At 48.2% G+C, this 27,897-nt stretch overlaps 3 protein-coding genes across 4 annotated transcripts in view; 1 reads left to right on the forward strand and 2 right to left on the reverse strand.

Moving 5' to 3' along the window:
- The first annotated feature begins 133 nt into the window (after positions 1-133).
- On the forward strand, positions 134-5,446 carry LOC144683187 (magnesium transporter NIPA2-like). Its single transcript, XM_078546149.1, has 4 exons — positions 134-149; positions 1,222-1,312; positions 2,915-3,075; positions 3,634-5,446. The coding sequence occupies exons 1-4, from the start codon at positions 134-136 to the stop codon at positions 4,251-4,253; spliced, it is 888 nt and encodes a 295-aa protein (XP_078402275.1). The 3' UTR covers positions 4,254-5,446.
- A 1,179-nt stretch (positions 5,447-6,625) lies between these two features.
- timm8a (translocase of inner mitochondrial membrane 8 homolog A (yeast)) lies at positions 6,626-13,107 on the reverse strand. The gene is made up of 2 exons (XM_078546232.1): positions 12,851-13,107; positions 6,626-7,047 (listed from the first exon to the last, which is right to left on the reverse strand). The coding sequence occupies exons 1-2, from the start codon at positions 12,965-12,967 to the stop codon at positions 6,889-6,891; spliced, it is 276 nt and encodes a 91-aa protein (XP_078402358.1). The 5' UTR covers positions 12,968-13,107; the 3' UTR covers positions 6,626-6,888.
- Positions 13,108-14,747: 1,640 nt separating this feature from the next.
- btk (Bruton agammaglobulinemia tyrosine kinase) overlaps positions 14,748-27,897 on the reverse strand; it is a 183,525-nt gene continuing 170,375 nt past the window's right edge. For both annotated transcript variants that reach the window (XM_078546919.1, XM_078546920.1), the window contains one exon: positions 14,748-15,094. In XM_078546919.1, the coding sequence (XP_078403045.1) occupies positions 15,023-15,094 (72 nt within the window). In that variant the 3' untranslated portion in view covers positions 14,748-15,022. The remainder of the gene's footprint in view (positions 15,095-27,897) is intronic.

Below are 27,897 nucleotides of genomic sequence, written 5' to 3' on the forward strand. Positions count from 1 at the left end.
GTGACATGGTTATTAAAGGGAGGCCCTGGTCGTTTTGCTGGAAAGAAGATTTAAGGACACCTGGAGACAATGGCATCTGTGTTTAGACAGTGATTAGACTGTTAATCTCTAAAGTTCCAGGAAGGTGTCGAGAATGTCAGTTGTAAACAGTAACACAGTTGTAAACTGTCTATTTACTTCCAAGATTAAAAAAAATTGGGGGTCTCAAGGATAGCTAATCATTTCTACCTGGATACGAGGCCCATTTGATTCACGTTGCCAAGGAAATGGGCTTTGAGAAAGGAGGGGTTTCTGAGATATCCCTGAAACTCTCAGACAGGCTGATTGCCAGGATCTGGGCTAGAGGGAGCAGCTGGAGGCTACTCTATGACTCCCCCATGCAGGAATACAGGTGGGAGTTCGCGCTTGGTTTAAAAGGACCAAATTCCTGAGGATTTGAAACGAGGCTGGAAGATTTGCTTAGCATGCGATAGAGGGAGAATCTTCAGGAAAAACCCCCACTGTGAAAGACAGTTGTGGGGTTAAAAGTTACCAGGCTGAGAAAGGAAAGGAACGGAAGTAAACCCTTGGGAGCTAAAAATCAGTTTGAACTGGGTCCAGGAAAGTTGACTGCCTAATTAAGAGACAGTGTAAAGTATACCTGAGGTGAATTTTCGATTGTGTCCAAAGTAAAAGAGAAAAGTTCTGTTCTGTAGGATAAGTTGCTTACAAAAATATTGTGTGAGTTGACTGCCTAATTAAGAGACAGTGTAAAGTATACCTGTGAGGTGAAATTTCGATTGTGTCAAAAGTAAAAGAGAAAAGTTCTGTTCTGTAGGATAAGTTGCTTACAAAAATATTGTGTGATCAATAGCGCTTTTAGTCTTTTTTTATCAAAGTCATAAAACATGGAATCTTCTTGTCATCTTTTCAGTATCAACTGGAAGTTCAAATTTCCCTCTACAGGGATCGTAAGACCACTCCACTTCTCTCCTTTCCCCCAATCCCAGCCATGTATTCCTGCTTATTTCCCCTACTTGCAACCCACCCATATCTACCTCAGTGTCTCCCTGCTTCCCCCCTTATAATTCAGTGGGGTTCAGTGCTGCACGCAGTAGTCAGTGATGCTCCAGGCTATGTCACACCTCATGAAATGGTTATGCCTTGCCTGGTTGTAGGTGACTGTAGCTGGAACACCGGACACTTGGTTCAAGCTCTAACTCTGTCTGTCCTGTTTTGCAGTGGGTTTGGGAGAAGCTGCTAATTTTGCTGCCTATGCCTTTGCTCCAGCAACTCTGGTCACTCCGTTGGGAGCCCTCAGTGTCCTCGTGAGGTGAGCAAGCCCTGACATCTCTGTTACAGCTCCAGTACGTCTCACTCTCTACCCCTCCTGAAGGAATTGCCTCCCAGTCCCAGATATCCTGGCAACATGACAATCCCTCAAACACATAGTCATTTTGTGTATGCTCAGACAAATGTTGCAGGACTGTTGTGTTGTTCTGCCATAGAGACAGTGCAGTTTTCAGAAGTAGGTGCTGGACAATCAGCACTGGAAGACTCCTCATCGTCCCCAATGACACCCCACTCCCCCAAGCACAGTGACATTGAGGCCATTCCTCACATCTCCACCCCAGAGGACCAAGTGACATCAGACCCATTCAGGATGGGAGCTGGAATCTTGTACTCGAGTCGGTTTTGAATACTCCCAGGGCAGGTACAGCACGGGGTTAGATACACAGTAAATCTCCCTCTACACTGTCTCCATCGAACATTCCTAGGACAGGTACAGCATGGGGTTAGATACAGAGTAAAACTCCCTCTACACTGTCTCCATCGAACATTCCTAGGACAGGTACAGCATGGGATTAGATACAGAGTAAAGTTCCCCCTACACTGTCCCTATCAAACACTCCCAGAGCAGGTACGGCACGGGGTTAGATACAGAATAAAGCTCCCTCTACACTGTCTCCATCGAACATTCCTAGGACAGGTACAGCATGGGGTTAGATACAGAGTAAAACTCCCTCTACACTGTCTCCATCGAACATTCCTAGGACAGGTACAGCATGAGATTAGATACAGAGTAAAGTTCTCCCTACACTGTCCCCATCAAACACTCCCAGGGCAGGTACAGCACGGGGATAGATACAGAGCAAAGCTCCCTCTACACTGTCTCCGTCGAACGTTCCCAGGGCAGGTACAGCACGGGGTTAGATAGAGTAAAGTTCCCTCTACACTGTCTCCATCAAACACTCGCAGGGCAGGTACAGCATGGGGTTAGATACAGAGTAAAACTCCCTCTGCACTGTCCCCATCAAACACTCCCAGGGCATTTGAATTCTGGAGACTTGTCCCATCCCTCAAATTAGAGCCGTATCTGAAAGAGCAAATACGATCTGTTCCCCGCGTACAAGCCAACAATCTACAAATGTGATAACTGTAGCTTAACTCCAGATCTCAGGCAGCATAGTGATTGTATCAGCTTCTCAATATTGTGCATCACCACATCTTCTTTTAGAGATTTTTTTGTTTCATTGTTTGAATTGATTCCAGACCCTTCAGGAAATTGTCTGATAACATTAGTATCTTGGAAATGCTTGTTTTTTTTTCCACTTCACATTGTAAAAGATCAGTGGTACTTGAGTGAAAGAATGAGCCCCTGGCACAGAACATGGCAAAAGCTGCTGAACCTATGGATGCTGTTAGGTAACTTTAAAACCTTGTTGTTTGTAAGAGGATGTGAAGACTGCAGGCGCTGTAAAACTTCAGGGAAAGTGCGTCTCGGGGATTTCTAAATGTTCGCCCCTCCTTGCGAGTTGTGTACAGTGGGGTTTTTTGAAGTTTGTAAGAAGTGTTTGTAAATTCCAGTGTTGCCTGTGTCCTGCTGGGTCCTTGTATTTGTTAATCAGATGTCCCTGCTTCCCCCTCTCTCCAGTGCGATCTTATCCTCCTATTTTTTAAATGAGCGCCTGAACCTTCATGGAAAGATGGGCTGCATCCTGAGTATTTTGGGTTCGACAGTGATGGTAATCCATGCTCCACAAGAGGAAGAGGTTGGCACCTTGACTGAAATGGTGGAAAAGCTCAAAGATCCAGGTATGGCAAATATGGCAGAGTAAAAACTGATGAGGGTTAATACTTTCTTTAAACAGCTGTTAGTCTGCAACTACTGCACAGTGCAGTTCCTCACTGTAGAAACATGATTATACAAAATTGTAGATTTATCCAGTACAGCAGAAGCACTCTTTAGAGTCTGTGCCTCCTCCTTAATAGAGCGAACAAATTATTCCCACTCTCCTCTTCCTGATATCCCTGCAAGTTTTTATCTAATTATCCCTTTTAACAACGACTATTGAATCTGCTCTTTCAGGCAGTGTATTTTTGATAGTCTTAACTCACTGAGTAAATACATTTCTCCTCATTTCCCTCATGTTCTTCTGTTAATCATCTTAAATCTGTTTCCCCAGTTCTGCCTGTCTCCTCCTATCTAAGAGTTTGCGACATTCCAACCTGGATTTGTTTGTATGTCTGGGGGTTCACTATCTGCCAGTTTGTTGTATTCCTTTGTCTTGTACATTGTGCTGTTTAGTAGCATGAGAGCCATCATTTAAATATCCAATGCTATCTAAGCCCAGCCTTGTATCTGGATTGCAGGTTTTATTGTGTTTGCAGCGTGTGTTGTAAGCAGTTGCCTGATCCTGATCGTGCTGGTGGCCCCACGTTATGGGCAGAAGAACGTCCTGGTCTACATCCTTATCTGCTCCGTCATCGGCTCCCTCTCTGTCTCGTGTGTCAAGGGCCTGGGGATTGCCATCAAGGAGCTGTTTGTGGGTCACCGTGTGCTGGCACAGCCAGTGACCTGGATCCTGTTGGCGTGCCTGATATTTTGTGTGAGCATACAGATCAATTATCTGAACAAAGCCCTGGATATCTTCAACACTTCCATCGTCACACCCATCTACTATGTCTTCTTCACCACTGCTGTCATGACCTGTTCAGCCATCCTGTTCAAGGAGTGGTATGACATGGCCTTCGACAACATCTTGGGCACCATAAGCGGGTTTGTCATCATCGTCCTCGGGATCTTCTTGCTGCACGCCTTCAAGAACATCAGCTTCACCACAGGTACCCTGCCCCCTTTTTTCAGTAAGGGTGAGCCTGGCATTGTGTGGGGCGGGGCAGTGACGAGCCAGCAATACCAAGCTCTGCCAGACCAGAGGACCGAAACCCTCATCTGTCCAAGTGCAGATGGGACTGTGCATTGTTTCACCTGAGACCTTAGCTCAAAGGAAATGGGGGCTGTCACGGTGGAGATGCTGAGCTGTGCAATGAGTTCAGAACACTTCACATTGCTCCTCACAAATACGGTTCAGGACTGATCCAGAGCTCGCTGCTCCCAGTTGAAGCCTGTCCACTTTAGGAGATTCTCCTCTTCCTTTTGTCTTGGAGTGTAATCCCTTTGCAACCTGAGTCAATGCTGCATAAACTGAATGGATACTTGCCCACTTAAATTCAGCATGCAAGTATATCATTCTATTTAGAAGTTACTGGACCCAGAGGAGTGTCCTGTTCCCCAGTACTGATAGAGAAGAAAATGTGGCCCTTCTCTCGAAATATTTGCAAGGGAGAGGACGGTGCAGAAAGCTGGGATCCTCACCTACCTAACCTCTGAAATATTGTATTGCAGATACAAATTTAATGGGGCAGAAAGCCAGTTTTATTACTGTGTCGGTGCAGACTCAATGGGCCGAGGGGCTTTTTCTGCACTGAGAGACTCTGTGATTCTGTATTGTACAAAAAGAATTTGTTAAGTCAGTCAGCAAAGCACCAACATAACAATCTGTCCAGCTTTCCCCAGCTGAGGACTCTACTCTGTATAATTTTAGTCAATTTAGTGCATATATTAAAGTCTTGGAAAACATGTACCAATACCAAGAGGGATAATGAGCACTGAGAAATGACACTGCTGTTACTGTAAGGTTTTGATGCCAATACATTTAGTTTCAATTGTTCCTGTCACAAACACCAGCTGTCAGTACTCACCTCAACAAATTCTCCAGCCCAACACAACCTACATTCGGTACCACATGACATGACACTGAGCAAACTCAGTACAAACGTTTGAGACAGGCTATCACTGCACAGTGTATAGGGAGGTTTACTTTGTGTCTAATCCCATGCTATACCTGTCCTGGCAGCGTTTGATGGGGGCAGTGTAGAGGGAGCTTTTCTCTCTATCTATTCCCGTGCTGTACCTGCCCTGGGAGTGTTTGATGGGGACAGTGTAGAGGGAAATTTAGAGGGATCAAAAAAGCCACTCACCTGTGGTTAAGTATTTCCTGGGATGCTCACAATCTTCAGATTGCAGGCACTCATATTTAACTTGTTCTGGTTGTCACTGTTCTGTACTTACCTGTTTTAACTTCAAACTGTTGAAATAATGTCTAATACTAAAATATATTTTTATAACTTGTGGCAGCAGTTTGTGTGATTTAATGGGACTCTGCTGTTAATCCATTAGAACACCACCTGAGGGCGTGTGTCACCAACCTTCACTTCACCTGTACAGCTAATACGAGCAGTTCAATCTTTCTATTCAGACTAAATTAAAGGCAAAACACTGCAGATGCTAGAGATCTGAAGAGAGTCAGTTTTGAAGAGTCATATTGGACTCGAAATGCTAACCCTGTTTCTCTCTCCAAAGATGCTGCTAGACCTGCAGTTTGCCAGCACTGTGTTTATCTCTATATAGGATACCTGGTTGTGGAATGCGAAATGAACAAGGTACAAACTCAGACACGGGCCCCCACCCCGTCACTGTGTGAAAATCTCCCAGAACCCCACTGTCCAGTCTGAGAAAAATCGCAGACACGGACCCCGCTATCCAGTCAGCGTGTGAAGAATCGCAGACACGGACCCCGCTGTCCAGTCAGCGTGTGAAGAATCGCAGACACGGACCCCGCTGTCCAGTCAGCGTGTGAAGAATCGCAGACACGGACCCCGCTGTCCAGTCAGCGTGTGAAGAATCGCAGACACGGACCCCGCTGTCCAGTCAGCGTGTGAAGAATCGCAGACACGGACCCCGCTGTCCAGTCAGCGTGTGAAGAATCGCAGACACGGACCCCGCTGTCCAGTCAGCGTGTGAAGAATCGCAGACACGGACCCCGCTGTCCAGTCAGCGTGTGAAAAATCGCAGACACGGACCCCGCTGTCCAGTCAGCGTGTGAAAAATCGCAGACACGGACCCCGCTGTCCAGTCAGCGTGTGAAAAATCGCAGACACGGACCCCGCTGTCCAGTCAGCGTGTGAAAAATCGCAGACACGGACCCCGCTGTCCAGTCAGCGTGTGAAAAATCGCAGACACGGACCCCGCTGTCCAGTCAGCGTGTGAAAAATCGCAGACACGGACCCCGCTGTCCAGTCAGCGTGTGAAAAATCGCAGACACGGGACCCCCCGCAACCCCCGTCCGTCCTGTCACGGTGTGAAAATCTCTCAGACATGGACCCCCGTCCAGTCACTGTGTGGAAAGTCACTAATTAACACCAGTCTAAATGGACAGTGTCTCTCTAACACTAGACTTAAGTATTCATCCTGAAGTCGGTATATAGAACATTCCCGCGGTGTGTGTCCGTATCAAATGCAGGATTGTATGTTAAAAATGCCACCGTGCTTTATTTCTGGATGGTATGACAATCATACAGAAAACTCAGTATCAAAGACATGTTAGCCTGAGTTAAGGTTCTTTTAAAAGCAGCCCCAGGATAGCAGGTCCTGCGGCGCTGTGCCCCAACCGTAGGCAATGCTGTGCATCCCACGCTGTGCCCATCCTGCACTGTGCCCGCCCTGCACTGTGCCATACGTTGAGGCAAATCCTTTGGGTTGCCGATCCATAATACTCTCCTGTCCGCTCAATCGATTAGGCTCTCTGGCGACATCTTACTTTTCTGCGTCTGTTCCAGTCGATTGAGGATGAACTGGCTGGTGTCGATGAAACGTTCCACACAGTTCACAAAGCAGGTTTCGGTTCTGCTGTCAAGCCGGGGGCCTGGTTTATCCATACACTTATCCTGCATGGGAGAGGACAAACACCATCAGCTGGAAAGCATTACAGATCATGGCCAAGTTTTAGGAGGGCCATTATTTACTGGGATCTGTTGCAACTCATCCAAGGATTCTAAGGGAAATGGGGGCCATAGTAACAGAGATAACAGATATATTTCCAGATAACAGGGATAGTGACTGTTTTCACACAGTGACAGGACGAGGGTCTGTGTATGTGATTTTCAAAATAGAAGACAGAACAATCTTGGTTAATACAGGTCACTTTGTTCAATATCTGCAAGAAGGAGCAGTTTGGAAGTGAAATTATTAAATGTCTACTTGAGAAAGTGATTTGAGGCAGTCAGCATAAGAAAGTAAGAAACAGGAGCTAGGATAGACCCTTCAAGCCTGCTCTGCCATTCAGTAAGATCATGGCTGATGTTCTACCTCAACTCCACCTTCCTGCACTATCTCCATATCTTTCAATCCCATAGCACAAACAAAATCTAACATCTTTGCATATATAAAAATATATATATTTGGATAATGGAATACACAGTATAATTTAAAGATTTGCCAATGATACCGAATAGAACTGTAACATATAGGATGATATCAATTGGCTGCAACAGGACATAGATATAAGAACGAGCAGACAAGTGCCAGATGGAATTTAATACTAAGAAGTGCGAGTTGATGCATTTTGGGAGAAGGGTTAGGGAGAGACTTAAAGGAACAGTTCTAAAGAGTGTGCAGGGACAGAGGGCCCTGAGGGTCTGTATGCGTAGATCTTTGAAGGTGGCAGGACATATTGAAAGTATGGTTAGCAAAGCATATGGGATCTTGGGCTTCATAAACAGAGGCACTAAGTACAAAATTAGGGAGGTTATGCTGAATATTTTCAGAGCTCTGGTTACGCTCAACTAGAATACACCATCTAGCTCTGAGTACCACACCTTAGGAAGGATATGAGGGTCCTTGGATAGTTCCAGGGATGAGAGATTTTAGTTACAGGGTTAGGCTAGAGAAACCAGGCACCGGGCCCGCTCCCCAGTTACAGTCATACACCGGGCCCGCTCCCCAGTTACAGTCACACACCGGGCCCGCTCCCGCTCCCCAGTTACAGTCACACACCGGGCCCGCTCCCGCTCCCCAGTTACAGTCACACACCGGGCCCGCTCCCGCTCCCCAGTTACAGTCACACACCGGGCCCGCTCCCCAGTTACAGTCACACACCGGGCCCGCTCCCGCTCCCCAGTTACAGTCACACACCGGGCCCTCTCCCGCTCCCCAGTTACAGTCACACACCGGGCCGGCTCCCGCTCCCCAGTTACAGTCACACACCGGGCCGGCTCCCGCTCCCCAGTTACAGTCACACACCGGGCCGGCTCCCGCTCCCCAGTTACAGTCACACACCGGGCCGCCTCCCGCTCCCCAGTTACAGTCACACACCGGGCCGGCTCCCGCTCCCCAGTTACAGTCACACACCGGGCCGGCTCCCGCTCCCCAGTTACAGTCACACACCGGGCCGGCTCCCGCTCCCCAGTTACAGTCACACACCGGGCCGGCTCCCGCTCCCCAGTTACAGTCACACACCGGGCCGGCTCCCGCTCCCCAGTTACAGTCACACACCGGGCCGGCTCCCCAGTTACAGTCACACACCGGGCCCGCTCCCCAGTTACAGTCACACACCGGGCCGGCTCCCGCTCCCCAGTTACAGTCACACACCGGGCCGGCTCCCGCTCCCCAGTTACAGTCACACACCGGGCCCGCTCCCCAGTTACAGTCACACACCGGGCCCGCTCCCCAGTTACAGTCACACACCGGGCCCGCTCCCCAGTTACAGTCACACACCGGGCCCGCTCCCCAGTTACAGTCACACACCGGGCCCGCTCCCCAGTTACAGTCACACACCGGGCCCGCTCCCCAGTTACAGTCACACACCGGGCCCGCTCCCCAGTTACAGTCACACACCGGGCCCGCTCCCCAGTTACAGTCACACACCGGGCCCACTCCCCAACATGTCCCTGCAGTTCTCCTGCCGACCGAAAATTATTTCACAATTTCTGGAACGTAATCTGCTGTTAAAAATTAATCTTTAGGGCAGACTGTGCATTAAACAAACTCATATTGTGCTTTGACCCCCATGGATTATGTTAGGAGATAAATCTCTTTTGCCTGTTGTAGACCTGGTAACTGGCAATTTAAGTAAGGGCAGTCACCTACACTTTCTGATGCTGTTGTAACGTGCCCTGCCATTTGAGGGAGAGGTTGGAGGGCAAGGAAGGTCCAAGGTTTCCTCATGAGTTCGTCCGTTAAACATGTGGATCGGGCCTCTGAGGAAACCTTGAGCCTCCCTTGCCCTAAGCTCCCTCTCAACTCTTACCCCATTCCCTGGTTGCAGCCCCCAATGCTGAATGCTGTGAACACTGCTCCACCACCACACCCGCCACATACACACACACACATATATACTCTTCCCCCCCTCCCCCCACCACCACACCCAGGTCTATTAGAATATTAGGTGGGGGTCATTACGCTGGGTTCAGGCAGCACAGTAGGAACATTTACGGCAAGCGGGCTTCAATCATTCATGTGCCCACGTTCGCTTTTAGGCTTAGTCATCAATTGTTACCTCCCCCCCCCACAGATATCCAAGCCCCAGTTTCAAAGCCCAGACAACTTAGTGGTAAAAAACAGACAGGTTGAGGTGTTCTAATGCATGAGTCACAAAAAGTTAGTATCCAGGTACAGAAAGTAATTAAGAAGGCTAATGGGTGCTATCCTTTATTACGAGAGGGATTGAACATAAAAGTGAGGATATTATGCTGCAGTTATGCAGGGCATTGATGAGACCGCACCTCCAATTGTGTGCGCAGTTTTGGTCTCCTTACTTCAGGAAGGATGTAAATGCATTGGAGGCGGTTCAGAGGAGGTTTATTAGATTGATACCTGGAATGAGTGCGTTGTCTTGTGAAGAAAGGTTGGTCAGACTGGGCTTGTTTCCACTGGAGTTTAGAAGAGTGAGGGGTGATTTGAAGTATACAAGATCCTGTACGGTATTGACAAGGTGGACGTGGAAAGGATGTTTCCTCTTGTGGGTGAGTCCAGAACTAGGGGACACTGTTTTAAAATTAGGGGTCACCCTTTTAGAACAGAGATTAGGATAAATTTTTTCTCTGAGAGTTGAGCAACTTTGGAACTCTGCCTCAGAAGGTGGTGGAGGTGGGGTCATTGAATATTTTTAAGGCAGAGGTAGATAGATTCTTGTCAGGCAAGGGAATTCGAAACACAAGATGATCAGCCATGATCTTACTGAATGGTGGAGCAGGCTCTATTTCATATGACTGGGGTTGATGGTTGAGGTTTGTGGTTGGGACCAGAGTGACCATGTACATTCTGTAAAGTGGTCCGTGGGTAAGGAGAAAGAAAGATTTTTAAAAAGCAAATAGGGTAAAGAAACAGAAGAAACTAAAATGAAAGTAAGGTACACAATGAAATATCTTTCCCCCAAATAGAAGAAGCATTCCAGTTAAAATACATAGGACGGTGAAACTATGGAATCTCTCAGACTCTGTGCATGTGAGGAGACTCCATCCAGTTCACCTCTCAGACTGTGACTGACTCCCCATCAGTGTTTGCATGTTAATCGACTCATTGCTGTCTCCAGTCCCCTCCCCTAGCTCATTCCAGATACTAATCCCTGTGAAAACTAATTTGCTGTCATCGGCCTTGTCCCAGTTTGCTCCTATGACCCTTTGTCTTGGTTTAATTTGAACTAGTTCAAAGGTTTTCTATCACCCCCACTCGTTCAACTCAACAGTTTCAAGAATATAAGAAATAGGAACAGTAGACCATTCGGCCCCTTGAGCCTGCTCCGCCATTCAATAAGGTCATGGCTGATCTTCTTGTGTTTAGATTTCCACATTCCCATCTAACCCTGATAACCTTTGATTCCTTTGTCTAACATGAATCTATCTACCTCTGCCTTAAAAATATTCAATGACCCCACCTCCACCACCTTTTTCTACTGGCTATTCATCAATAGGTGCTCGGAAACCTGGGAGCAGCCCCTAAGGTTTCTCTGTGAGGTTTCTAAGCCTGCAGGTTTCTCAGAAAGCAGCACTGAGCACAGTGTGTTGTACAGCTGCAGCAAGATGGATGGAAATGAACTGAACACAGGGTTACAGGTCTTCACTGAGAGAGTAGCAAGGTCACTTGTTCAGTGAAATTCTGAAAGTTAAATTAATATTTCAGAGTTAACACAGCAGGTGGGGAAGAGGTGAGCGGAGGATGTCTCTGTGATGAGGGAAGCTGATCTCAGGCTCAAGTTGGATGCTGAGGTGAACAGTCTGTCACCGCCTGAGATGGTGGCCAAGAAGGACGATGGAGGATGGCGAGGGAACAGAGTGTGGTGGAGGCCAAAGGCAGTGGCTTCAATCTTCCCAATGTTTGAAGATGCCTGGGCTCATTTTTGCTCTCCGACAACCAGCATAGCATCTTTAACATAGAACAACATCCCAAGGTGCTTCACTGGAGCGTTATCAGAGGAAGTAATCATCACCAGTCCACAGAGGAGATATTAGGGCAGGTGAGCAAAGGCTTGGTCAGAGAGAATGCCAGCAGTCGGGTTTCGGATGAGCTGAAGTTTATGAAGGTGACAAGCTGGGGAGGCTGGTCAGGACAGCGTTGGAATCATTGAATCTGGAGGTAACAAAGGTGCAGATGATCCAGGAGTAGTGAGAGTGAGCAGTTTTGGCAAAGTGAACATGGTTTGTTAGAGCTGCACTGTGGTCAGCCAGGTCCAGGGTTCCGCTCACAGTGGTCAAAGGGGTTGGGTAGAGAGAGATACCAGTGGCCAAGAATGGGCTTGTTGGTGATGCAGACGGTAGGAGAAAAGGCCAAGGAAGACAGCAATGTCGAGGGATTGGGAAGTTTATACAGAGGGAGCAATTAGGAGTAGATAGAAAGTCAGTGAACTCAGGAGAGAAGGCAATGTAAGTAGAGATGGAGGTTGAAATCAAGAATGAGGAGTCCCTTGGTGCAAAGGCTGAGAAAGAAAATCCCATGGAGAAACTTGGATAAGATACAGGGAGAACTAGAGAGAGGCAAAAAGGATGATGGAGAAGAGCAGAGACCAAGATGTGGTGATAACGGCCTCAGCATGTGGGGCAGGGGGTGTAAAGTATAGCCAGGTAGGGAGGAATCAGGAGGAGATAGGAGCTACTCCACAATCTGCAAGACTCTGTCAAGGCCACAATGTCAAATGCAGGGGAACATGAAGAGGGAGAATGACTAATGGGTTGAGTGAGTGAGCAACAGCCAAAAATGAGAGAAATGGCTATAGAACAGGGAACAGAGAGGGGACAGAAAGATAAGATGGGAGAAGAAAGGAATGGACACGGGTCAGGAGCAGCAAAACATCATACGTAACATATTTACTTAGCAGAGCTCAGTGTGCCCATACCCTCGCTAGACATCACTAGTTGGTTACTGGTTATATTAACTATCACCGATTAACCAGCAGAGCTCTGTGAGCCCATACCCTTATAAGACATCACTAGTTATTTATTGGTTATATTAACTATGACTGGTTAACCAGCAGAGCTCAGTGAGGCCATACCCTTGTTCAGAATCACTAGTTGATTACTGGTTATATTAACTATGACTGGTTAACCAGCAGAGCTCAGTGAGGCCATACTCTTGTTCAGAATCACTAGTTGATTACTGGTTATATTAACTATCACTGGTTAACCAGCAGAGTTCAATGAGGCTATGCTCTTGTAAGACATCACTAGTTATTTGTTGGTTATATTAACGATCACTTACCCAGCAGAGCTCTGTGAGGCCATGAACCAGCTGTTGGAATTTCTGTTTCTGACTCTCCACCTCGATGAATTGTTGTAGATGAGGATCCGCGGCCATGGCCTGGGCCTGGGACTCCATATCCCGGGCCGGGGGGGCTCCGCTCTCCGCGCTCCCTCCCTCTCTCTCTCTCCCTCTGTCCCCGGGCCCGCGCTCCCGCCCGCTCGCTCTGTCCCCGGGCCCGCGCTCTGTGACCTTCACACGTCCGGTCCTCTCAACCCGGAACCGGAAACACTCACTCACCCCAACATGGCAGCCGCCAGTAAGCACGTGCTGCACCCGGAACTACCGGAGTCCGGGAGCTCGTTACCGTCTCCAATGAGCTGAGATCCCCCAGCTCAGTGTGTATCCAGGAGGTCTTGTGGTTGTGTCCCCGCCTCTGAGCCAGAAGCTGCGGGTTCGAGTCCTACACTGGGACCTGGTGGTTATGGGAGGAGCTTTTATAATGTGCTTGAGCAGCAACTTGTAAATCTTTTAAGGAAGTAAAAATGGGAGAGATTCCAGGTCAGGAGCTCCATAGCTCCAACATTACCTGTGAAAGTACATGTTTCCACACCAACTCCAACTCCCACTCCAGGGGTTGGGAGGGGGGTAGGTGTACAGACTTGCTGGTTAAGTCCAGAGTGGTACCCCCCCGCCCCCCGAAACACACGCTACACAGATATATACACACAACGATACGCAGAATGATCCAGAACCCCAAATGATGTACGGTCTGTTTCAGCACTTTACAATCTACTCAGAACATCCCACAGTGTGTTATAAGTTCCAGGCTCCTTTCCACACTCTGAGCACTGTTTACAACTAGGATATTCCTGTTTCTTGTGGAATTCCAGATCTCCTCAATTTCCCAACTCATCCAGTCGTCCTGGTGTTCCAGAGTTACATTTGACATATTTCCAGATTCCCCTCCCCCCCACCTCTGCCCACACCCCCCTCCCCCCCACTCTGCCCACACCCCCCTCCCCCCCCTCTGCCCACACCCCCCTCCTCTGCCCACACCCCCCTCCCCCCACACCCTCCCCCTCTACCCACACCCCCTCCCTCCCTCTGCCCACACCCCCCTTCCTCCCCCCCTCTGCCCACACCCCCTCCCTCTGCCCACACCCCCCTCCCTCCCCCCCTCTGCCCACACCCCCCTCCCTCCCCCCCTCTACCCACACCCCCCTCTGCCCACACCCCCCTCCCTCCCCCCCTCTGCCCACACCCCCCCTCCCTCCCCCCTCTGCCCACACCACCCCTCCCTCCCCCACTGCCCACAACTCCCCCCCCCCCGCCCACACACACCTCCCCCCTCCCCCTCACTCCCTCCCCCTCTGCCCACACTGCCCTCCGCCCACACCCCCCTCCCTCCCTACTCCCTCCCCACACCCCCTCCCTCCCTCCACCCTCCACCCCCTCCATCTCTCCCCTCCCCACACCCCCTCCCTTCCTCCCCACACCCCCTCCCTCCCTACACCCCCTCCCTCCCTCTCCACACCTCCTCCCTACCTCCCTCTCTCTCTCCACACCCCCTCCCTCCCCACACCCCCTCTGCCCTCCGCCCGCGCAACCCCCCTTCGCCCGCGCAACCCCCCCCTCCCATTCCCCTCCGCCCACACAACCCCCCCTCACATCCCCCTCCGCCCACACAAGCCCCACAACCCCCTCTCCCTCTCAACCTCCCGCCCCCTCCCTCCAGTCAGAGTGCTGATTCCCTCTGCACGGAATTCCTGATCAGCCTGACGCCCCCCGACCGCCCCCCCCAGAATCCTGGATCAAAGCATTGGAAATATCTGGTTTCTGTCTTTCCCTTATTGCTTTGCTTGATCCAGTCTTACTGGTTGCTCACACACAAAGAACACACTGCTCACTGTTTTAAATAAGATAGAATCAAATATTTATTTTGTCCTGCCTGTGCCTGTGTGTCTATTTTGGTGTGTGTCTGTTAATGTGTGTCTATATATGTGGGCTTGTCTATGTATGTGTGGTTGTATTGTGTAAGTGTATGTGTGGATAGGGTCCAGTTTAAAGAGTTTTACACATTTCTGTTTTATCAAGGTGCATGAAGGTTGCAAAGGGGTAAACATGTTGCATTGGCAAAGAGGGAATATGCAGTAGGAGCTCTGGCTGAGACTGTGGAGAATCCCCTCACACCTAGCTGTCATCTTCCACCAGCTCCTGGATACTGCTCAGCAGCAAGCTGAAAGATGGGCGATTATCTGCTTTCTGCAAAAGACCACAAAGTGAAAGGGTTTGTCAGAAATGGCACAAAATCACCTCAAGAAAGAATCCAGCATGACTTCAGACAAATCTCTTGGAACACAGTTGGATTCATGCTAACCAGACCGCAATCAACCAAGACCTAGTAACAAGGGATAGGGAATAGCTGGCACTTTGCCATTGGTGCCCACATCCCAGGAATAACTCCTTTTTAAACTGGGCCTTCTGAGTCAGTGAAGGCCCCTGGCTCTATGCCCAACCTCTGCTGAGCTCTCTGATCCCAGGTTATATCACATCTTCACCTCCATCCTTGCCCCCATTAAAGCCATTATTTAACTTCGCAATGATCAACCCCCAGGTACAGCTCCCATCTTCACTCCCTTAAGTCCAATGAACATTGACGGTGGACAGCTAGTTTAACCATTCAACACGAGAGCTGGCTGGACCACGTAAAAGTCCTTGAACAGATTGCCACCTCTTAAATCCATGTCCCATTTTCACACAACTCCATGCTTCAACCTTTCCAAACAGCTTTCTGCTTCTGCCCCAGTACTGAAATAACCTTTACTAAATATACTATCCTCTTCCAACACCTCCATTGCCCATCCAGGTGGGACTGCAAGCGCTGGTTCTACTCTTATCTATCCAGTTATAGACAGATTGTCTTTGATAATGGCTGTTTGTCCCAGTCCCACATGAATCAGTCCTTGGTCCCCTCCTACTTCTCAGCTACATGCTGCCCTTTGACAACATCATCTGAAAGCACGACGTTAGTTTTCACATAAGAAATAGGAGCAGGAGTAGCCCATATGGTCCCTCGAGCCTGGTCCACCATTCAATATGAACATGGCTGATCTTTACCTCAAAAGAAAAAGGAGCACAAGAGTTGCTGGGTGTTGAAAAGGAGTGCGAGAGGAGCCAGGAGTTGAAAAGGAGCGTGAGAGGAGCTGGGAGTTGAAGAGGAGCTGGGAGAGCAGAGTTGACTGAGGGAGTTTGGTGAGGAGGGAACAAAGTGATCCTTTGAATACTGTGAGTACAGTCGGGTAAGTATTTACTACTTTTATCGCTTATAGTTTTTAAGGTCTTATTTTGTAAGGGCTATATTCTGTAACAACAAGGAGCAGGGAAGAAGGGCCCTAGAGTCATTGATATTATTTGATATTAAGTATCTTCCAAAAGGTTTAATTTAATTTAAAGGGGTAAGTCATGGCAGGAGAGCTCAAAGCTGTGATGTGCTCCTCCTGCTCTATGTGGGAGGCCAGGAACATTTCCAGTGCCTGGGGCCAGCATGTGTGCGTGAAGTGTCTCTAGTGGCAGCTCTTGGAAGCCCGGGTTTCAGAGCTGAAGCGGCGGCTGGGGACACTGTGCAGCATCCGCGAGGTGGAGAGTATTGTGGATAGCACGTATAGAGAGGTGGTCACACCGCAGGCTAAGAGTTCACAGGCAGGAAGGGAATGGGTGACCACCAGGCAGAGCATGAGGACTAGGCAGGCAATGCAGGAATCTCCTGTGGCTAATCCCCTGCAAAACAGATATACCACTCTGGATACTGTTGAGGGGAATGGCCTATCAGGGGAAAGCAGCAACAGCCAAATTTGTTGCACCATGGTTGCCTCTGCTGCACAGGGGAGGAGTAAAAAGTGTGGGAATGCGATAGTTATAGGGGATTCAATTATAAGGGGAATAGATAGGTGTTTCTGTGGCCGCAAATGAGACTCCAGGATGGCATGTTGCCTCCCTGGTGCTAGGGTCAAGGATGTCTCAGAGTGGCTAGAGGACATTCTGAAGGGGGAGGGTGAACAGCCAGTGGCCGTGGTACACATTGGTACAAACAACATAGGTAAAAAAAGGGATGAGGTCCTAAAAGCAGAATATAGGGAGTTAGGAAGTAAGTTGAAAAGTAGGACCTCAAAAGTAGTGATCTCAGGATTACTACCAGTGCCATGTGCTAGTCAGAGTAGAAATAGCAGGATATATCGGGTAAATACGTGGCTGAAGAGATAGTGTGAGGGGGAGGGTTTCAGATTCCTGGGACATTGGGACCGGTTCTGGTGGAGGTGGGACCAGTACAAACTGGACAGGTTACACCTGGGCAGGACCGGGACTGATGTCCTAGAGGGAATATTTGCTAGAGTGGTTGGGGAGGGTTTAAACTAAAATGGCATGGGGAAGGGAACCTATGCAAGGAGGCAGAGGAGGGGGAATTGAGGACAAGAACAAAAGACAGAAAGGGGAATAAGAAAAGTGATAGGCAGAGAAATCAAGGGCCTCAGTGAAAAATACTGGGAACAGGACAAGTAATGTTAAAAAGACAAGCCTTAAGGCTTTGTGCCTTAACGCGAGGAGCATTTGCAATAAAGTGGATGAATTAACCACGTGAATAGATGTAAACAGGTATGATATAGTCGGGATTACGGAGACATGGCTGCAGGGTGACCAGGGATGGGAACTGAACATCCAGGAGTATTCAGTACTTAGGAAGGACAGACAAAAAAGGAAAAGGCGGTGGAGTTACATTGCTGGTTAAAGAGGAAATTAACGCAATAGTGAGGAAAGATATTAGCTCCGACGATGTGTACTCTGTATGGGTAGAGCTGAGAAACACTAAGGGGCAAAAAACGTTAGTGGGGGTTGTACATAGACCCCCAAACTGTAATGGTGATGTTGGGAATGGCATTAAACAGGAAATTAGAGACGCATGTAATAAAGAAACATCCGTAATTATGGGTGACTTTAATATGCATATAGATTGGGCAAATCAAATTAGTAAAATACCGTAGAGGAGGAATTCCTGGAGTGTGTACGGGATGGTTTTCTGGACCAATACATTGTGGAACCAACTAGAGAACAGGCCATCCTAGACTGGGTATTGTGTAATGAAAGAAATAATTGGCAATCTAGTTGTACGAGGCCCCTTGGGAATGAGAGACTATAATATGATAGAAATCTTCATCAAGATGGAGAGTGATGTAGTTGATCCTGAGGCTAGGGTCCTGAATCTTAATAAAGGAAACTACGATAGTATAAGGCGCGAGTTGGCTATGATAGATTGGGAAATGTTACTTAAAGTGATGACAGTGGATAGGCAATGGCAAACATTCAAAGAGCACATGGGTGAACTGCAACAATTGTTTATTCCTGTCTGGCTCAGTAAAAAGTAAAAAAGGAAAGGTCGCCAAACTATGGCTTACAAGGGAAATTAGAGATAGTATTAGATCCAAGGAAGAGGCATACAAATTGGCCAGAACAAACAACAGAACTGAGGATTGGGAGCAGTTTAGAATTCAGCAAAGGAGGCCCAAGGAATTGAGTAAGAAGGCGAAAATAGAATATGAGAGTAAGCTTGCAGGGAACATAAAAACTGACTGTAAAAGTTTCTATAGGTATGTGAAGAGAAAAAGATTGGTGAAGACAAATGTAGCTTCCTTACAGTCAGAAACAGGGGAATTTATAATGGGGAACAAAGAAATGGCTGACCAACTAAATACATACTTTGGTTCTGTCTTCACAAAGGAGGACACAAATAACATACCAGAAATGTTGGGGAACACAGGGTTTAGTGAGAGGGAGGAACAGAAAGAAATCAGCATTAGTAGGGAAATGGTGTTGGGGAAATTGATGGGATTGAAGGCTGATAAATCCCCAGGGCCTGATAATCTACATTCCAGAGCACTTAAGAAAGTGGCCCTAGAAATAGTGGATGCATTGGTGGTCATCTTCCGAGATCCTATGGACTCTTGAACAGTTCCTACAGATTGGAGGGTAGCTAATGTAACCCCACTATTTAAAAAGGGAGGTAGAGAGAAAACGGAATTATAGACCAGTCAGCCTGACATCGGTAGTGGGGAAAATTCTAGAGTCCATTATAAAAGATTTAATAGCTGAGCACTTGGAAAACAGTGGCAGAATCAGACAGAGTCAGCATGGATTTACAAAAGGGAAATCATGGTTGACAAATCTACTGGAATTTTTCAAGGATGTAACTAGTAGAATTGATGAGGGGGAGCCAGTGGATGTGGTTTATTTGGATTTTCAGAAGACTTTCGACAAAGTCCCATATAAGAGATTGGCGTGTAAAATTAAAGCGCATGGGATTGGGGATAGTGTATTGAGATGGATAGAAAACTGGTTGGCAGACAGGAAATAAAGAGTAGGAATAAACGGGTCTTTTTCCAAATGGCAGGCAGTGACTAGTGGGGTACCGCAGGGATCGGTACTGGGACCCCAGCTATTCACAATATATATTAATGATTTAGATGAGGGAATTAAATGTAATACCTCCAAATTTGCAGATGACACAAAGCTGGGTGGGAGGGTGAGCTGTGAGGAGGTTGCAGAGATGCTTCAGTGTGATTTGGACAAGCTGAGTGAGTGGGCAGATGCATGGCAGATGCAGTATAATTTTGGATGAATGTGAGGTTATCCACATTAGTAGCAAAAACAGGAAGGCAGATTATTATCTGAATGACTATAAATTGAGAGAGGGGAATGTGCAACGAGACCTGGATGCCCTCGTACACCAGTCGCTGAAGGTAAGCACGCAGGTGCAGCAGGCGGTAAAGAAGGCAAATGGTATGTTGGCCTTTATAGCGAGAGGATTCGAGTACAGGAGCAGGGATGTCTTGCTGCAATTGTACAGGGCCTTGGTGAGACCACACCTGGAATACTGTGTGCAGTTTTGGTCTCCTTATCTGAGGATGTTTTTGCTATAGAGGGAGTGTAGCGAAGGTTTACCAGACTGATTCCTGGGATGGCAGGACTGACATAGGAGGAGAGATTGAGTCGATTAGGATTATATTCGCTGGAGTTCAGAAGAATGAGGGGGGATCTCATAGAAACCTGTAAAATTCTAACAGGCCTAGACAGGATGGATGCAGAAAGGATGTTCCCAATGGTGGGGGAGTCCAGAACCAGGGGTCACAGTCTGAGGATACGGGGTAGACCATTTAGGACTGAGATGAGGAGAAATTTCTTCACCCAGAGAGTGGTGAGCCTGTGGATTTCGCCATTGAGTTGGATGATCAGCTATGATCATAATGAATGGCAGAGCAGGCTAGAGGGGCTGATTGGCCTACTCCTATTTTCTATGTAATTCACTTTCCCGCCCATATCCCTCGATTCCCTAAGAGACCTAAAATCTGTCCATCTCACCCTTGAGTATGACAGAGCATCCAAAACGATCAGCCGTTTATCCTGAGACTGTGCCTCCGTGTTCCCCAGACAGTGGAAACAATCTCTCAGCCTCTACCCTATCAAGCCCCTTCACAATCTCATAGGTTTCAATGAGATCGCCTCTCATTCTTCTAAATTCCAGAGAATATAGACCCAATTTACTCAGCCTCTCATCACAGGACCAATCTAGTGAACCTTCACTGTACCGCCTCCAATGCAAATATATCTTTCCTCAGTTCTGAAGACCAAAACTGCACAAGTCATTAATATAGATTGTAAATAGCTGAGGTAACAGCACTGATCCTCGCGGTACTTCACAAGTTACAGACTGCCAAGTTGAAAATGCACCATTAATCCCTATTCTATGTTCCTATCCATTAACCAATCTCTACCATGTTAATATATATCATATCCAACTCCATGAGCCCTTATCTTGTATGTGACCCTATTGACACCTTTTGTGTGTCACTTTATCAAATGCCTTTTGGGATTTCAGGTGTACGCTACCTACTGATTCCCCTTTATCTACCCCACTATTTACATCCTCAAAAACTCTAATTAATTTATCAAAAATGATTTCCCTTTTGTTAAACCACACTGACTCTGTCTGATCATGCTATGCCCTGAATTTTACAGTGGGCTTCGGGATGCTGCAGTCTGGGTAAACATGAGGTCCTGAGCCCACACTTTCTGGCAGAGGAACCAGCTCAGTTATTTTACTGCAGGCGGCCTCCTAATTGGCCATCTGTGGGCCCACTGTCCAATTAAGAACAGACTTCTAATGCTGCCAGCCCAATCAGAGCTTCAGAAACTCTGAAGCCTCAGTAATGCCACCAGGAAGTGGGCAATGCTGAGGCAGGTCAGAGACCTTGAGCCTTGCCAGATAAGTTCAAAAGAATAAATAAAAATTCAGGGCTCAGAAGGGAAACCCCGAGGGGAGATCACTGGGGCTATGGGGGTTACCATCTCTGGCCCTGACCACTTCTTTGGCCTATTAAACCTCGGCTTCCATTGGTTCGCCAGGCAGCCAAAGGGAGGCCATCGCCACGAAGCTGGCAGTATCCCCACGCAAGTTGGAATCTGCGTAGTCATCGGCAAAATGTTGGTGGCTCAATAAAATGGCCCTTAACAGGACCTTTAATTATGCAAATTGTCTGCCCCCCTCCTTGGACTGGGGAGCTGAACTCTCCGGTTTTTGCCATTCCCCGTTATGCCTCCCAGCCCACCTCCCGGATGCCAGGAAAATTCTGTTTTAGGATTTTCTGAGTGCATTGTTAAGATTTCTTTAGCAATAAATTCCAGCATTTTCGTGATGTCTGACTCAAGGCTAACTGATCTGTGGTTCCCTGTTTTCTATCTGCCTCCGTTTTTGAATAGCGGTGTTACAGTTGCTAACTTCCAATCTGCTGGACTGTCTATGATGCCCAATAAAGTCAAATAGCCCACCAACACACAAAGGGCAGACCTTACTTGTGAAAGTAGTGAAAAGCTGGTGCAGTCTATTTAAAATCTTCCAGAATCTGTTCACATTCCTGCTACTTTTGATGAAAGATCCCTGTAACATCCCTGGTATAAGATGGATGGGAACCTCTTTAACATGATTCCGATCTCCCTCCCTTGATCTTTACTCTATCTCACAAACACACACATACACACATGAGATTACTTCAACAGTTTTGCAATTTCCTTGCTCTAGATTTCACTTGTACAGAGCTCTGATCTCTAATCCTGTGTTCAGTTCTGGGCACAGCACCTCAGGAAGGATATATTGACCTTGAAAGGTCTACCGTGCACATTCACTAAAATGGTACCAAGGCTGACAGGGTTAAGTTATGATGGCAGGTTCCATGAACTTGGCTTGTACTCCCTTGAGTATTGACGATTTAAGGGTGGTTTTATCGAGTTACTGTTAAAAGGATTTGATTGAAAGCAACTATTTCAACAGGAACCAAGACCAAGGGGGCATAATCTTAAAATTAGAGCTTGGTCCTTAGGAGTGAAATAAGGTAGCTTTTTTCATACAATGGACAGTGGAAATTTGAAACTCTCTCCCTGGAAGGCTTTGAATACTCTGCTTGGTATTCTAAGGACAGAGATATGGAGAGAGACAGACAGAGAAAAAGACAGAGAGAATGAGGCAGATAGAGTGAGAGGCAAAGAGATGGAGAGAAAGACCAAGAAAGAGTGAGACACAAAAAGAGAGAAGAAAGCGGGTGAGAGAATGTGGGATGGAAAGAGAGAGAAAACAGGGATAAACAGAGTCAAGGAGACAGAGTGAGGCAGAGAAATAGTGAATGTGAGTGAGATAAAGAGAGAGAGAAAGAAAGACAGAGGGGGAGATAGCGACAGAGAGAAAGAGAACAAGAAAGATTGAGTGCAGAGAAAGAGAGAAAATAAATGAGGCAGGGCTGGAAATAGGGACAGTGAATGACAGAGATATACCAAAAGACATGGGGAGAGATTAGAGTGAGAGGAAGCGAAAGGGAGAGTAAAAGGGAGAGGTTAGGTTGGAGAATCTGGGGTTGTTCTCCTTGCAGCAAAGGAGATTGAGACGAGATTCAATAAAGGTGTACAAGATAATGACAGGTTTAGAGAAGATAAACAAAGAAAAGCTCTTCTCATTGGCTGATGATACAAGGAGCAGGGGACACAGATTTACGGTTTTAGGTGAGCTATACAGGAGAATGTGAGGAGGAACTTTTATTTTACGCAGCGAGTGGTAATGACCTGGAATTTGCTGTCCATGAGGATGATGGAAGTGAAAACAATCAATGATTTTGAAAGGGTATTGGATGGGCACCTGCAGGGCTATGGAGATACAGTAGGGTGCTGGGACTAACTGGTTTGCTCAGTGGGGAGCTGGGATAGACTCAATGGGCCGAATGGCTTCCTTCTGCGCCATAAATAATTCTATGATCCACCAAACATGAGCCACTTTCCATGGGCGGAATCTTCTGCTCTGAAGTCTAAGTTCAGTGGTGGGCACTGAAGTGGGGGAGATTCCATAGGGAAGGCGGGACTGCTGAACACGTGCAATCTTGTGCTGTTCAGCTCATTACTTATTCATCTGTGCATAGCATAGCCAATCTTATGGTGGGGGTGGGCAGGAAGTCACCACCCCACCGTTACCTCGTGGGATTGAAGGTCTGGTCATCATATTTAAAGGTACCCAGACAACCCTTCACTCACTGCAAGCCAGGAACTCCGGATTCTACATCCACAAAAATATCCAACAGAAGACAGCAACCTGTGGCCCCACTGCTCAGCAATACCTCCCTGGAGTATCTCCTCCAAGCCATCCAGGAAAGGCCGGAGGTGCTGTTTCCCAGGGATGGATGGGGGATGCCCTCCCATCTGACCACCGCGGCGAGGTCACGGGGTGGTTGGAGCCCATGGGGCCCACAGCAGTACAGCTCAGCAGTGTAGGAAGAGGATGACTGATCTACTGCGCTCCAACAGGGTAAATGCACTGTCTACTCACTGCAGATTGACACTCTTATAAGGACATTGGGCAGTCTAAGAGTTAGAGTCCACAGAGATGTCACATACTACCAGCAGATGGGACATCAGCACTGAATGTGTGCCAGCCACTTTCTGCTCTCAATCTCATATCAGTTGCAGGACAAACAGCTTCTTAATCACTGACTGGGGAGGTCTCAGCAGCTGCCATAGGCATGCTTGCTCCTGAACTGCTCCTGTACCTATTGGGATCACTACCAATCCTCTGTCCTTCTGCAGAAGAACGCCCACAAAAAGCACAAACGTGAGCGGGCCAAGACTGGAGACCCAGTCTGAGGAGATGGCAGCTGAGCTAGCTTGGCGGGGTGGGGGGAGTAGAACCGTTCCTTTGCTGAGGGCGAGGTAGGGCTCCCCCAGGAAACCAGTGAGAATGCGTCGAGTCTGCAGTTGTCAGCTGTGCTCACTGACTGTGAGGGGTCTTTAATTCATGAGCCTGCTTCGAATCTTTCTTTTCTCTATTCCAGGTACCAGCAAGAAACTGGGGAGGAGTGCGACCCAGACCTGACACAGTTTCAGTCACAGCCCCAAACCCACTTCTGAAGAGGATGCCTCAGAATCCTCAGAGGATGCACCATGATAGCATTCACCTGCATCCTCCACCAGCACAGATACAATCACCTCGGTGGGTCCAAGTTCTAGAGTAGGCTCGGGGTCACAATCTGGTGGGCACATCACTGACACGGGTGCACAGCTAGCGGAGAAAGCGACAGCCGAGGTCTCTGACACTCATGGGACTGCTGGAGACCAGGGCCCTGTTCGGCCCCATACAGATAATGAGCCTGTGGACTCGGCTCTAAGAGACATGTTGGAGGTGCAGAGACAGGCAGGGGAGCATCAGGCAGAGATGTCAGAGGCCACGTGCAGACTGGACCGAAGGCTGGAGGAGTCCGTCCATGTTCTGTCTGATGTCATGGCTCTGTTATGCGAGTGCTTGGCTGCCTCCATGGAAAAGGTGGTGGCCGCTATGGAGTCCCAGGTCCAGCAGAACCCACAGTGTCTGCCGGATGTGCGCTCGAACCTGCACTTCATCGCTCTAGCCATGGGTGTGGTGGCTAGCCGAGAGGGAGATGGGGCACCACAACTTCCCTCCAGATGCCCCTTCTCCTGAAGGAGTCAGGAAGGTGCCATCGGGCACCAACAGGGAGGAGGAGCACCAGCCAGGCATCCCAGGGACTTTTCCCAGGACACTCCAAGGGTGCCCTGCCGTTCCACCTCACCTCTGCCAGTGACCCCATCGTATCCAGCAGGCCAGGCCAAGGAGGGTGCACCTGCACCTGAGCAGGAGAGCCTTAGCAGGCTGGGGCCCACTAAGCCTCAGACCACCAGAGGATGTCTGCCAAAATCCTCAGAGTCAGCAGGTTGCCTCCACTTCAGTTATGGATGTCGGGCCTAAACGAAGCGGTAGGATAAGAAAAATTAAGTATTGAAGGCACACAAGGTGACAGGGGTGTACATCCATTGTATATAGCTTGGACGCTGGTAAATATATGTTCACATTCATTGTTTTGAAGTCTCATGGATTTTATTTTGCTCTCAGTTGCTTCAATGGTCACAGACATTTAAGGCTCTGGAATGTGGGCCCCCATCAGAGTCCGATCAGGAATTCCTGTAGATTCAGTTCTCCCATATTATCGCCACAGTGATTACTCCATAATCCCACATTAAGCACTGGCCAACAGGTGAGAGTGTGCTGCCTGGCTACTCGGCATGCAAGCCATTACTTGCAGCTCACCATATTCTGACCTGTGAAAATGTGTTCGCTGAGGTCACTGCAGCTCCTGCTGCTGTTTCCCTGATGTGAAATGTGGGTCGAATTCACGAGTTCTCAAGGGGAGTTAAATCTGCTACATGAGTAGCAAATAAAACTGTAAATGCAGTTTTGGGCTGAGAGAGTGAAGCTCTACACTGTCTTCTTAACAGTAGAAAACCAGAGGCTTCCCTACATGTCTGGAGGAAGCTGTGATGGGCATGGCCAATCGTGAATGGCCTTCCTTGGTGATTTGTCATTTTGAGCTAACATGCAGGTGATGGCAGCAAGGGGGCAATGAGCTCATTAGCCTTTACTGCAAGAGGGATTTGAGTACAGGATTTAAGAGGCTTGTGTGCAATTGCCTGAGGCCTTTGTCAGACCTCACATGGAGATTTGTGTGGCCTGCTCGTCTCCTTATCAAGGGTGACAGTAGACCTCGTATAAAGGGTTAGCAACCAAAGTGCACTGGACATCAGTGAAGGACTGGGCATTAGAGCATGAGGCGAGACAGTAGAATGGGCTTATGTGCCGAGGACTGTGAGGCTATCCATGTGAAGCATCAACAGTTCTAACAGGTCTCTGCAGGGTCCATGCAGGAAAGTAGTCTGCCTTGGCTGGGGTGTCCACAATGACAGATTACAGTCTCGCACTAACGCTAAGGACTTCTAGGACTGAGACTTGTAGGATTCTCTGTGATTGGAGGGTCCAGAGTGGTTGCACATCAGCAAGCCATAGTGCAAGTGAGACACACTCAGCGAGTCAACTACAAAGTTCCTTCAAAATTTATCAGCATGATGAAGATGTCAAAGGATATGAGTTTATGAAGTGTGAGTGGTGATTGGAGGGCAGGAACACGATCATCCCTCATCAATCTGCATGGAGTGATTTTGAGGGGCTAAATGGTACTCCTCACTGTGGACCCAGCTATCTGGTACAGCCTGAAAGAGCTCTCTGTCAGGTTGGCCTCCCTTTGACAGCAGGTGTCAGGGTGACATGAGTGCATTCCTGCTGAGGTTAGATTTGATATTGCTTGCAAGCTACCAGACAGACGGACTTTTGTGAGGGCATGGCTGAAATCACAACTCTACCTACAGGTGCCTGAGGTCGTGGGAGAAGGGAGTGCTGTGTAGGTTTTAATGCATGCATTTAGCACCAGGGCTCTGCATTTTAGCATAATTTAGCGCATGCAAAGGATCAAACTAACAGGTAAGACGGTAACTAGTGCAATTTAATTCAGCTCTCATAAATCAAGGTACCTTGGAGAAAAATTATGTCTGTAAACACAAAGCTGCTGGGACCTTCCAACCAGCGCAGGATAGAAAACCAAAAAGTTCAACACACATGTCAGCAGCTTACTGTCTGAAATCTGGTAGCTATCAGATTGGCACAGACCTGCCTGCTGCATCGTAGCCCTGATACGGCCTCTGCATGTGGCTCGTCAGCTTCACCCCCTTCAGCATCATCCTCGTCGGAGGAGACATATCATTCCTCCATGTCTCCCTCAGGCAAGACATTCCTCCTTTGTAGTGGCAGGTTGTGCAGGGAGCAGCTTACAACAATGATCCGGGACACTCTGTAGTGAGTATTGAAGTGCCCCGTCTGAGCAGTCCAAACATTTGAACCTCATCTTTGAGAGGCCTATCATCTGCTGAATCAGGGACCTGGTGGAGACATGTATGACAATGTAGCTCTTCTCAGTAGCACTCTGCAGATAGTGAGCTGGGGTCAACAGCCATGTCTTTTGGGGTATCCCTTGTGCTCAAAGAGCCAGCCCTGCAATCGCCGAGGTCTTTCAAAAACCTGTGGCACGTGGTAGTGGCTCAGTATGTATGAGTTGTGAGAGCTCCCTGGGAACAGAGCACAAACAAGCAGGATTTGCCTTCAGTGAACACATTTGAGCTGCACGTTCAAAAAGTGGAATCCTTTTCCATTGATGAATGTGATTGGCTGCTGCCAGGAAGCTCTCAAGGCCACATGTGCGCAGTCAATAACATCCTGCACTTGTGGGAAACCTGTGATTGCTGCAAAACCCAATGCTCTTCCAGCCTGGCCTTTGGCAGAATTGTACAAATTGGTGCACTCTCCTGAACAGGGCATCTGTCATCTCCCGTATGCATTGTGCATCTCTGACTGGGAGATGCCACACGGGTCCCCACTGGAGCCCTGGAAGGATCCACTGGCAAAGAAGTAGCGGTGACGTTCAATGCCACCGGCATGGGATTCCGTCCAGTGTCCTTGTGGCTGCAGCTACTCTTGGAGAAGCTGGCAGATGTGAACAACTACATCCCGGGACAAAGGAGGACACCTCTGGCATTGCCTTTCACTCATCTCTGGATAAGAGCACTGCTGGCAATACACCCATGATCGG

The sequence above is a fragment of the Cetorhinus maximus genome, chromosome 8 (assembly GCF_964194155.1).
Source record: "Cetorhinus maximus chromosome 8, sCetMax3.hap1.1, whole genome shotgun sequence".
In the NCBI taxonomy this organism is placed as follows: Eukaryota; Metazoa; Chordata; class Chondrichthyes; order Lamniformes; family Cetorhinidae; genus Cetorhinus; species Cetorhinus maximus.

Bases quoted from the DNA above. Each gene is read 5' to 3' on its own strand.
- LOC144683187 (XM_078546149.1), top strand. The intron at 1,313-2,914 runs GTGAGCAAGCCC...CCCTCTCTCCAG, and splicing joins GCCCTCAGTGTCCTCGTGAG to TGCGATCTTATCCTCCTATT. The intron at 3,076-3,633 runs GTATGGCAAATA...TCTGGATTGCAG, and splicing joins GGAAAAGCTCAAAGATCCAG to GTTTTATTGTGTTTGCAGCG.
- timm8a (XM_078546232.1), bottom strand. From the start codon at position 12,967: ATGGAGTCCCAGGCCCAGGCCATGGCCGCGGATCCTCATCTACAACAA. The intron at 7,048-12,850 runs GTAAGTGATCGT...TCTCCCATGCAG, and splicing joins GCCTCACAGAGCTCTGCTGG to GATAAGTGTATGGATAAACC.